The 12,768-nt window shown below is 43.9% G+C and overlaps 1 protein-coding gene across 1 annotated transcript in view; it reads right to left on the reverse strand.

Moving 5' to 3' along the window:
* The window catches only part of ADCK2 (aarF domain containing kinase 2), a 38,168-nt gene that overhangs the window by 13,014 nt on the left and 12,386 nt on the right, over positions 1 to 12,768 (reverse strand). The window contains exons 3-5 of the mRNA XM_068278264.1: positions 10,773 to 10,901; positions 4,297 to 4,392; positions 380 to 631 (exon numbers count right to left, since the gene is read on the reverse strand). Coding sequence (XP_068134365.1) covers positions 380 to 631; positions 4,297 to 4,392; positions 10,773 to 10,901 — 477 coding nt within the window. The remainder of the gene's footprint in view (positions 1 to 379; positions 632 to 4,296; positions 4,393 to 10,772; positions 10,902 to 12,768) is intronic.

Here is a 12,768-nt window from a genome sequence, read left to right on the forward strand (position 1 = left end):
GGAACGCACCATGTGTACCCAGCATTATATTGTTTCCACTAGTGCCGGTAGTCCATTTCCAATACCGACGGCGGCACTTGTGCATGCCGATTACGCATCTGAATCTCTGTAGCCGTGCCACGTACAACTATGGGGATTCAGATGTGTTGTCCAGAATTCTTAAGTAGGGCTTCAGAATTTTTTCATGGGCAAGAATTCGGAAGCAGCCTATTGACTTCAATAGTCAGATTCTGGATCCACATCCGTGAACGTGAAATCAGGCACAAACAGCCTCAGTGGAAATGAGCCCTAACTCCTATGAAGTGCTTGATGCAAAAGATTTTTACAAGCTTTGATCCATACCATGAGAAGAGGAATCACCTCCTGGTCCTTCCCTTACCTGGCCCAATACCACTGCTGTAAACACAGATCGGAAGTTCTCAAGATCCTTCTCCTGCAGTTCAGCCACGATGCCGGCATCCAGCAGTACCAGGCGGAGTGGGCAGCGGCCTGGGCGCACATTCAGAATCAGCATGTCACACATGTCCACTAGTGTGGTCTGGTTTACCTGCCTTGAAGTGAACTGCTCGGCCCCCTGCACCAGGATGTTACCGGGGTGAAGATCGGCATGGACAAAATTATCCACAAACACCTGCAAAGTAATTACTCAGGATTACCAGTCTCTTCAAAGTAAAGTCCACTTCATTAAAAGGAAACCTAGTCACTGATCCAATATTTGTGTGAAGGACACACCAACAAGCATAAATTCCTTAGGGGAGGAGGGAAGAACGTGCTTTTAGGAGAGAAAGCACAGTGGTGCAGAGGTTAGCTCTCGCCTTGGAGTGCTGGGACCCTGGTTGGAATCCCAGCCGGGACACTATCTACATGGAGGTTGTATGTTCTCCCCGTGTCTGTGTGGGTTTCCTCTGGGCACTCTGGTTTCCTCCCACATACCAAAAACATACATATAAGTTATGGACAGCAGAGAATAAAGCCAGCGCTTACCACCTGGGCTGCATTTGAATGACTTATCACCTCATGTGCACAACTTATACAGCTCAAATACACACTCCGCAATTAAACAGATGCAAGACATATGCATAATTAAATACTTACCATGCAAACAGGAAAGCACAATGGGAGCTACTAGCCTGCGGAGGATGTTGGCGCCATATAAAAATACTAAATAATAACATAGCTCTTTCAGAGGGACAGACCCTTTTTGGGAGCCCTGTCCCTCTGTCCCTCTTTCCTCCTCATTTGTCCCTCTTTCAGGACTTTGTCCCTCTTTCTATTTAAATATATATATTTCTATACTAAAAATGTGTTTGTTTGACTCTAAACTTTATTCCCATCCTTTAAATTGATATATTACTAATTTTTAAATGTTACTATGAAGGAAAATGAACCAAGATAGAAAGGACCAGTGTGGTTTGAATTATAAAACAACATATTTTTCTCATGAAATCTTTATGGTATGCATGACTAGGGGGCATGACCAGGGGTGTGGCATGGGCGTGGCTTAAGTGTCCCTTTTTCGCATCCCAAAAAGTTAGGCGGTATGTAATAATAATGTCTCTGTAGACACACGGCCTCTGTAGTTGCTCTCTTAACAGAAGAGTTCCCCTGTCCTATCTTCTACAGAGGTCCTTTACAAATAGGTGGAGTGCAAACTCTAAGGGAACCTCTGTAGAGCAGAGTTCCCCAACCCTGTCCTCAAGGCCCACCAACAGTGCATGTTATTCAGAAAACCACAAACATACGCAGGTGGGGTAATTAGCGTTTCAGCAGTCTGATTATAACTACCTCTGTGGATTTCCACGAAACATGCACTGTTGGTGGGCCATGAGGGCAGGGTTGGGGATCACTGTTTACAGAGATTCAGATATTTGGTACTCTAGAGCAGAGTACCAAATTTTAGGGAATCTCTAAGGAGCACCAACTACAGGGAAAATCTGTAGTGTACCAAATCTCAGTGAATCTAAAGTAAACTGCTGCACATGAATGAGAGACAGATTGTAGTAGTTTATGAGTTATTACTTCTGCCCTAATCTCTGCAACCTTAATACAACTGCATACTCCATGTTATTCCAAGGAACACTTGTATAAGTAAGGGGAAAAAATGGCAGACAGTGTTTAAATAAGAGTTAATTAAAATGTGTAAGGTGAGAACCATGATGCTTGCCAGGGTTTTGTGCCAACATTAATTTAGAATCATAAGACACTATAAAGTCTGAGCATAAAAATCCTAAAAAAGTTCTATCTTTTATTCTGCGGTGTTCAATAATGGTAATTGGTTGCATTTTTAAGAATTCAGACAAAGTATTGTGCAGTTGTTTACAGACAATTTAGAATTTATTTTGAATACATTAACCTATTGAAAATTTTTGATTGTGTATTTGAAAGATCGTAAAAGTGCCTGTCAAGCGGTCTTGTCAAATCTGCCCAATTCGAATCATTTTAAATAAAACTCATACATGTTAAAAATGGCCAAATCTGCTGCTATTCATAAAAGTCGAATTGGTGTTAGTTCTCCAATTGTAATTATCATGTTCTAGCTCAGCCTTTCTCAACCTTCTTACCTTGGATGAACCCTGTAAATAACTTTTGGATCTCAAGGAACCCCTGCAAACAATTTTTTGGTCTTGAGGAACCCCTACATTTATTTTTCAGGAGGCGTGGTCTTTAAGTAGGTTAGGCTGCCAATTTCACTATCTCCTATTGCACTGCCACTCATTATACCGTCTCCTGACCCCCCAATTTAGTGCTTCTTGTTACAGTACCACCTATTATAGTGTGCTCTATTATACTTCTCCCACGATGTGGGAAAAATGCCAAGGAACCCCTGCAGAGTCCTCAAGGAACCCTGGTTGAGAAAGCCTGTTCTAGCTAGTGAAGGCATGTCTGAAGAATGATTGCGAGACCAGTGTGCCCTCTAGAGGCCATGTGCTGCAGTTCAGCTTTGTTTTAGATAATCTCTATGAACAGAAAGCATAATCAGTTTGTATAGGAAACGAAAGCTTAAAGGGAAGGTTCAGGGAGGGTGGGTAAAAAATAAAAATCAATTTCCACTTACCTGGGGCTTCCTCCAGCCCGTGGCAGGCAGGAGGTGCCCTCGCCGCCGCTCCGCAGGCTCCCGGTGGTCTCCAGTGGCCGACCCGACCTGGCCAGGCCGGCTGCCAGGTCGGGCTCTTCTGCGCTCCAAGGCCCGGAACTTCTGCGGCCCACGCCGGCGCGCTGACGTCATCGGACGTCCGCCGGGCTGTGCTGCGCAGGCGCAGAACTACTGCTCCTGCGCAGTACAGCCCGGAGGACGTCCGATGACGTTAGCGCGCCGGCGTGGGCCGCAGAAGTTCCGGGCCTTGGAGCGCAGAAGAGCCCGACCTGGCAGCCGGCCTGGCCAGGTCGGGTCGGCCACCGGAGACCACCGGGAGCCTGCGGAGCGGCGGCGAGGGCACCTCCTGCCTGCCACGGGCTGGAGGAAGCCCCAGGTAAGTGGAAATTGATTTTTATTTTTTACCCATCCTCCCTGAACCTTCCCTTTAAAGAGAACCTCCGGACTAAAAATCTACTAAGCAGAACTGAAAAGGCTTGGTGTTTCTTTAACAGTTTCACAGCATCAGAACTTTGTTTTTCTTACCAAAGCATCATTTTTAGCTGTATTTTTACCTAAGCTCCACCCATCAAAGAAAAAAGCCCGGGCTTTTTTTCCTTTATGCTGTGCAGAGCATGATGGGATTTCCTATGTTGTTCACGTTGCCTAGCAACTGGGAGAGGTGCTCAGGGCACAGGACAGTTGGAACTGTGTATCATGCTACCTGTCACCTCCTTTCAACCAAAAAGATGGCTGCCATCATGAAATCAAACATTTGCCTGTTCTTTTAAAACAGGGTGGTTAAGAGATTATATTACCTATCTATTTTAATTAACATAACTAATGTAACTTAATGACAGTATGTTTGTTTAGGCTGGAGTTCCTCTTTAAGTTAGTTCCATGTGTGCTGTACAATTCCAGTAATATTTACAATAAATGTTTACATAATGTTTGTTTCCCAAATCCTTCAAAAAGTTCAAGTTTTATGAATCAGATAGTAGAAAAAGACAAATCAGAGCTGGCGAACTAACACTAATTTGACTTTTATATATAGCAGCTTAGCTGCCCTCCACAAACACTTGTGAGCAGCTGTTTTGAATTCTAGTTTATCCAACAATTAAAGAAAATAATTCTTAATGCATTTACAAATTATTCTAATAAGGAAAATTTGAATATACTTTTTTATAAACAGGAAGTAATTTAATGCAGTACGCTACACTTACCATCTTCAGTAACATGTTCACTCCCATGGCTGCAATCCTCTTCTTCATCTCAGAGGACTCTGCCTCTTGCAGGTAAGCAGACAAAGGCTCCCCTTCCTATAGCAAATAGTAAATGAAAGACAATATGCAGTTTTTCAGTGGCCATTCTCTAACTGTTAAGGGCCCGTTTCCACTAGCGCGAATCCGCATGCAGACAACGCATGCGGATTCGCATAAGCAATACAAGTGGATGGGACTGTTTCCACTTGTCAGTTTTCATTTGCGTTTTTATGTGCAGGATTTTTCTGCACGGTAGACCCTGCAGAATTCGCCTGCGTGTGGAATGCAGGCGAATCGCAGGCAATGTATTTAATAGGGAAATCGCACACGTTTTTTGCATGCGTTTTTCCCGCGATTTCGCATTGAAAGTAATGTAAATTGACACAGGCAGTGACATGGTTAAAATCGCATATACCCTGCCTATCGCATGCGAAATCGCGGCAAAAAACGCATGCGGAATCGCATCCGCATGCGATTTTGCCAGCGGTGATATGCGGCGATTCCGCACCGCACTAGTGGAAATGGGCCCTTAGAGTTTAAAGAGGAACTCCAGTGAAAATAATGTAGTAAAAAAAGTGCTTCATTTTTACCATAATTATGTATAAATGATTTAGTCAGTGTTTGCTCATTGTAAAATCTTTCCTCTCCCTAATTTACATTCTGACATTTATTACATGGTGACATTTTTACTGTGGGCAGGTTATGTAGCTGCTCCTAGCTGTTTTGGCTGTTAGAGACAGCTGTAAACAGCTAATTCCTGTCTGTGAACATTGTGGCAGTTTGCCCAGAGTACCGCGGTACTCAGAGCTTCTTGTGGGAGGGGTTTCAGCACAAAATCAGTCATACAGCGCCCCCTGATGGTCTGTTTGTGAAAAGCATTATATTTCTCATGTAAAAGGGCGTATCAGCTACTGATTGGGATAAAGTTCAATTCTAGGTTGGAGTTTCTCTTTAAGAGGAATTTTCCCGAAAAAAATAAATCAATACATTAAATTTGCCTCAATTCTGGTAGGGTTTTCAAACAAATACCCTCATGTATGGTAATTTACCTCATGAGGTAATGAAATTTAGCAATTCTGGTAGTCTTTAGTCATGTTTTACCTCGTGGTAAATTATGAGGTAATTCGTGAGGTAATTTGCATTAATTTTTACAGAAAATAGCTATTCTTATGGAAATTAGGGGGCATGTTAGCACATAATTTACCGATCAGTTTAAGACCTGCCTGTACCTGGAGGTACTGCATATTGCAGTTTTTCGTGACGTTCCTATTACTGTTTTAGTGGAGTTCCTTTTCAGGCTGTGTAATAGAAAAGAATAGTAGAAATAAAACTCCAAATATTTACTTGATTTTTATGTTTTTATAGGGGATGTCTATAAATATACTTTTCATAGGTTGCTACATAATCAAATAAACTCCTAGCCTATGGAAGACCAGAATTGACGCCCTTGCAAGTTAAAAACAGGAGATAGATTATGAAATGATTGATACTCGCTGTGTAACTCATACATGTTGTTTGATTTGTTTGATTGTTTGATCCACAATGAACCTGCAGGTCATCTTTACTACTGGCAGACATTTAAAAAACAGCACCAACTGCCAATATCTATAACCACACCCACTAACAATATGTTAGGCTAAAAGTTTTGAATATATATATATATATATAGCTGGCCAGAAGTTTTGAGACTGTCAAAAATATTAGTTTTCACAACGTTTGCTGCTAAACTGCTTTTGGATCTTTGTTTCAGTTGTTTATGTGATGTACTGAAATATAATTATAAGCACTTCATACGTTTTTAAAGGCTTTTATTGACAATTACATGAGATTTATGCAAAGGGTGTTGGCCCTTCTTTTTCAGGACCTCTGCAATTCGACTAGGCATGTGCTTAATCAACTTCCGGGCCAAATCCTGACTGATAGCAACCCATTCTTTCATAATCACTTCTTTGAGTTTCTCAGAATTAGTTGGTTTTTGTTTGTCCACCCGCCTCTTGAGGAATGACCACAAATTCTCAATGGGTTTAAGATCTGAGGAGTTTTCAGGCCACGGACCCAAAATGTCAACGTTTTGGTCCCCGAGCCACTTAGTTATCACTTTTGCCTTATGACACGGTGCTCCATCGTGCTGGAAAATGCATTGTTCTTCACCAAACTGTTGTTGGATTGTTGGAAGAAGTTGCTGTCGGAGGGTGTTTTGGTACCTTTCTTTATTCATGGCTGTGTTTTTTTGCAAAATTGTGAGTGAGCCCACTCCCTTGGATGAGAAGCAACCCCAAACATGAATGGTGTCAGGATGCTTTACTGTTGGCATGACACAGGACTGATGGTAGTGCTTACCTTTTTCTTCTCCTGACAAGCCTTTTTCCAGATGCCCCAAACAATCGGAAAGGGGTTTCATCGTAGAATATGAGACCAGCAGGGCAGCAGCGGCATGCGGAGCGGAGCAGAGCTAGCATCATCTGAAGCTCGGTAGCTATTCTCCGCTCGCTGCTGGCTGCACTTCTGGAGGAGGGGGGTGCGCGGAAGGGGGGGCCCCTAGGTGAGGGAGGGGGGAGGCTTCCCCCCTCCCCGCTGCTCTGTGCCCAATTTCCCCCCTTCCAAGCTGTGCCCCCCTCCCTCTTAGCTCTGGGGCCCCCAGGAGGCGGGGCAGTCGGGGCCCACCGATGGTCCCATCGGTGGTTCAGTGGCTCAGTCCGAGCCTTTTCTGGAGTATATGCAAATTGCTATTATAAAAACTTAAGCACCAACTTTTCTAATTTCCAATATTTTTGACAGTCTCAACACTTTTGGCCAGGACTGTACACAGAGGGCAGTTGGAAACAGACGTTATTTCCCCCATGCATCAAAGAACACAGGCATGACACTGTCAGGACCATGGTCCTGACATCACACTGTGGGAGGGGTTTCACCACAATATCAGCTACACAGACATCCCTGAAAGGAAAGTTAAAGATTTCTCATGGGAAAAGGGGTATTGGCAACTGATTGGGATGAAATTCAATCCTGGGTTAAAGTTCCTCTGTAAAGCAAGCCTGTGGCCTGTAACTATAAAATGACTTGCCTTCAACTTTTTGCTTTGTTCTGGGTCCGGTAGGCTAATGATTGGTGTAGAGGAGTAGCATTTCTTGTGTGTACCAGAACACTTGAGAAAACATCTCACCACTCTGATTAGTTAGTTTGATCAGTGTTTTTAATCTTGATGTTTCTGACCTCTTAAAATGGATCTGAGATTAAATTTTACTCATTGCATAATTGTGTTCCTTTCCTATTGTTTATAGGGCATTCCTCAAGCCAAATACTTTTTTGTTTTTGTTTTAATACTCTAATTCCCTATAAACTAAACAAGCCACGCCCACAGGTTTTCAGAGAGCCAAGGCACTTTCAGACAGTAGCAAGGGCTCATGGGAGCTCAGTCTGGGCAGGAGGATGGGGAGGTAATAGTAGCCAGAGATTTCAGAGGCAGAGGGGAGAAGGGAGGAGGAGGGGGGATTAGGTTTTTTTGCTCAAGATGCAGATAAGCCTGCCTCTGTGTAATGTTTACAAACAACATGGCTGCTGCTGTCATTGTATCACAGGAAGAAACAATCATATTCTATTAAAGCTAAACTTTAGATAAGATATATAGACAAGTTACTTGTTATAGTTAGTTTTTCATCTCGGATCCGCTTTAACAACAGATTTTCGACCTCGTCATTTTCATAAACACTTATTAAATAATTAATAGCTTAGGGGCAGGGCAAGGGGTGGAGTTTAGGTTTGGATAGTTTAGGGGCAGGTCAGAAATCTCACTGATAAAGCTAGGTTTACACTAGCTTTGGGGAAAGCCAAACCGAACGCCACTTCAATGAATGGCGTCTAGGGATGGTCGGATATGCCCATTCTCACAGAAATTCTGATTTCCGCCAATTTTTCTGCTTTACGTTTTTCCGATGAGTATCAGAGAATGACAAAAATAACAAAAATGTTTTTTAAAAAAAATGGAAAATGGGGGTGTTGTGATTGGTCTAAAAATACCACAGTAATCCGATTTTTGCAGAAAAATTCTTCATTCTCTGATTGGTCCAATGCTTCCGAATTCTGTGATTAGCCACGGAATTCTGATTTCTGAATTCTGATCGGAAATGCAGATTTCCGTTTGAAAATGCGGAAATATCAATTCCGTGGAATCTAAATGAGCGGGGCATGGAGGAGGCGGGGCAGCGAGGCATGGAGGAGGCGGAGCAGCGAGGCAACGGAGGCAGGGGAACGAGGCATGGAGGAGGCGGGGCAGCGAGGCATGGAGGAGGCGGGGCAGCGAGGCATGGAGGAGGCGGGGCAGCGAGGCATGGAGGAGGCGGGGCAACGAGGCATGGAGGAGGCGGGGCAACGAGGCATGGAGGAGGCGGGGCAACGAGGCATGGAGGAGGCGCGAGGCATGGAAAAGGCGGGGCAGCGAGCTGATGAAGGCGGGGGAGAGAGACATGGAGGAGGCGGGGCAGCGAGGCATGGAGGAGGCGGGGCAGCGAGGTGACGGAGGCGGGGGAACGAGGCATGGAGGAGGTGGGGCAGCGAGGTGACAGAGGTGGGGGAACGAGGCATGGAGGAGGCGGGGCAGCGAGGCATGGAGAAGGCGGGGCAGCGAGGTGACAGAGGCGGGGGAACGAGGCATGGAGGAGGCGGGTCAGTGAGGTGACGAAGGCGGGGGAGCGAGGCATGGAGGAGGCGGGACAATGAGCTGACAGAGGCGGGGAGAGAGACATGGAGGAGGCGGGGGAGCGAGTTGATTTATGCTGGAAGGGGGAAAGGAGGCTAGTGACAATCAGATTGTGGGAAGCTTTCAGGGGGTCTGCAGAACCCAGGGGGGACTGGCAGCGGCACCAAAAGGACACAAAGGCAGGTCATTGGGCAGAGAACATGGCTCTATGTCCTATAATCCATATAATTATCCAGCTCGGGTACTCTTTAAAGAGGACCTGAACTCTGAACTTCCTCTCTGCTCTAAAGGATAAGCAACAGCATAATAACCTTTAACCTTTCGGGGACCGCGGCAAGTTAATCCTACACCGCACTTATGACTGCCTTACTCTGATGCGGCTTAGGATTTACGTCACCTGCAGTTTCCGCTCGACGCAATTATGCGCACCCGAGAGGGGAGCTTAAAGGGGCACTATGGCGAAAAATTGTAAAATTTAAAATATGTGCAAGCATATACAAATAAGTAGTACATTTCCCCTAGAGTAAAATGAGCCATAAATTACTTTTCTCCTATGTTGCTGTCACTTACAGTATGCAGTAGAAATCTGACAGAAGCGACAGGTTTTGGACTAGCCCATCTCTTCATTGGGGATTCTCAGGGATATATTTTCAAAAGCACTTAGTGAATGGCAGTTGCTCTGTCCAACTGTGAAAAAACTGTGTAGCGAGCAGGGAGGCTGGCCAGCATCATTGTTTAAATCATTTTTAGAGAATACCTTTATAAAGAATAATAGCCTTGCTGAGAATCCCCTATGAAGAGATGGACTAGTCCAAAACCTGTCACTTCTGTCAGATTTCTACCTACTGTGACAGCAACATAGGAGAAAAGTCATTTATGGCTCATTTTACTCTGGAAAATATGTACTTATTTGTCTGTGTTTGCATATATTTTACATTTTACAAAATTTTTTTTTGCCATAGTGCCCCTTTAAGCTGTCATATGACAGCTGACATCTCCCCTCAGTGATCAGGAGCCAATGCGATTGGCTCCTGATCACTGGCCAATCATAGTGCTCACTATTGGCAGCAGTGGTCTGAGGGAAGAACAGGATCCACTCACCTTCCTGACGTTCCCTCGGCGATCGTCGCTCCCCTCCACTCTGGCCGTCATCCCCGCTCGCTCTGCCTGAGACGGGTTCCGCTTGATGACCTCATCAAGTCGCGACCCGGAACTTAACGGCAGTGCAAGTGGGGATGTCGGCCTCTTTCACAGTTGCGTTTGAAGCGACGTTAAGGTCGCATAACGTGCCTCTATGCAACACATTGAAAGACTATAACTTGGACGTTATAGTACATTCTTAAGCCCTGCGTTTGGTGCGCCGTTTTCCTTGCACACTGATGGAACGAAAACGGTGCATACGTTACATTAAAAAAAAAACATTAATGAGCATGTGCAACACACATAACGCAGCAAATGTACGGCTAAACGCACAGCATGCAGCACTTACTAAATATTGCTACACATTATACACAATGCAACGCGTGCACTGTGAATATCGCACAGCCTTTGTATTGCTGTGCGTTAGTCTGCATTGGAACATTTTGTAACGTGCGACTTTAATGTCCCACTGTGAAAGAGGCCTTAAGGAAACCCAGTATTCTGGCACTAAACTCATCAGTACGTGATCAGCAGTTGCATTGCAGGTCACGTTATAAACACAACATCTGACATATAAGTTACACTCTGTAAGAAGCCCCACCTCAAAGGTCTCCACTAGGATATTCCTTGTAATGAATGGTCTCAGAGGGGTGGGAAACCTTATAAAGTCCACCTTCTCGAACTTCTGATGAAACCGTTCCAAATTTCTGGCTTCAAAGCGGAGATCTATCTGCAGACAAATAAGGAGATCTAGTTTCAGAACTTCATCACCATACCAAGTCCTAATCCTAAGTAGCAGGAGAGTATTGCACCATGTAAGCCATCAGTAAAAGCAAGACGTTTTGAATCATGATGATTAAAGAGACTCTGTAACAAATTTTTCAGCCTTAGTTCTTCTATCCTATAAGTTCCTATGCCTGTTCTAATGTGCTCTGGCTTACTGCAGCTTTTCCTAATTGCACTGTCTCTGTAATTAATCTTATCTGCTTTCCTCTGTCCTGCCTGTCGGGCTAATGCTTGAATGTGTGGAATGTGCAGGGCTGCTTGTGATTGGTTAGAAGGGATACACACCCTCTGCAGGCCCCCTGCAGGCTCTGTATGACTCACACACTCTGCTTATATGAGCCTATTACAAGCTGGTTAGTTTGTAAACACTGCCTAAAACTGTTAATTACAAGCCAGGATTGCAGCAGAGAGTGGCAGAAACAGCACAGAGGGGCACAGAAGAAAATAAGGAATAGAATGGTATGCTTTTTAGTGTAAGAATATTAGAGTACAGATTCTCTTTAAATGGTATCATTCTGATTCAAAACTTCTTGCTCAAAGAGGAACTCCAGTGAAAATAATGTAATTAAAAAAGTGCCTCATTTTTACAATAATTATGTATAAATCATTTAGTCAGTGTTTGTCCATTGTAAAACCTTTCCTCTCCCTGATTTACATTCTGACATTTATCACATGTGACATTTTTTACTGCAGGCAGGTGATGTCATTGGAAGTAGCTGCTGCTTGCTTTTTTGGCAGTTGAAAACAGCTATTTCCCACAATGCAACGAGGTTCACAGACAGGAAACTGCCAGGACCATTGTCCTCACAGTTTCCTGTGGGAGGGGTTTCACCACAATATCAGCCATACAGCGCCCCCTGATGATCTGTTTGAGAAAAGCAATAGATTTCTCATGTAAAAGGGGGTATCAGCTACTGATTGGGATTAAGTTAAATTCTTGGTTACGGTTTCTCTTTAATCTAAAGAAGGAAATCCAGTTTCAGAACTTTGTCACCATACCAAGACCTGATCAAAAAAATAGTTTGCATCGCTAGATCTTTGCCGAAATGATACCAGGGAGTCTTTTTTAAACCCGTGTAGGTATCCTGCATGCCTCCTGCGTACATTCCTCTGTACGTTTAGACAGGTTCTCAGGATTTTTTGAATAGTAAAGGAAACGCAATATTTCAACTGGAAATCAGGGTAAACCCAGCCACAAACCTCAAATGTAATGTCTGGGGAAGATCATGGCCGACAAGCTCCCACAATGCACTGCTAGGATAATAATTATCCTGAAATACACAGCCAGAAATGTAATGCTCTGAAAGGAGTTCCAGGAACGTCATCAGAAAATGACTATTGTGCCCTAAATGAGAAATCTACATGTAATACTGCCCACACCATCTAGAAAGTGTTACTGTAATTTCAGCTCTGGATGGGTGGGGTCAAGGATGATGGGGAAAGCCGCAGGACTATCCAGAGGGCTTCCCTCTACTAAAGTAAGTACAGTATCTACCTTTTTATTCCTCGCTTTAGGTTCACGTTAAATTAAAGGGGAATTATGGCAAAAATTTTTAAAATATATGCAAACATAAACAAATAAGAAGTATTTTTTTTTCCAGAGTAAAATGAGCCATAAATTACTTTTCTCCTATGTTGCTGTCACTTACAGTAGGTAGTATAAATCTGACAGAAGTGACAGGTTTGGACTAATCCATCTCTTCATGGGGGGGATTCTCAGGGATTTATTTATTTTCAAAAGCTTAGGGCTTGTTCACACTAGAGGCGTTTTTTTATTTTTTTAAGCGCAGGCGATTTGTACCAATTGCCCT

The sequence above is a fragment of the Hyperolius riggenbachi genome, chromosome 3 (assembly GCF_040937935.1).
Source record: "Hyperolius riggenbachi isolate aHypRig1 chromosome 3, aHypRig1.pri, whole genome shotgun sequence".
NCBI lineage: Eukaryota > Metazoa > Chordata > Amphibia > Anura > Hyperoliidae > Hyperolius > Hyperolius riggenbachi.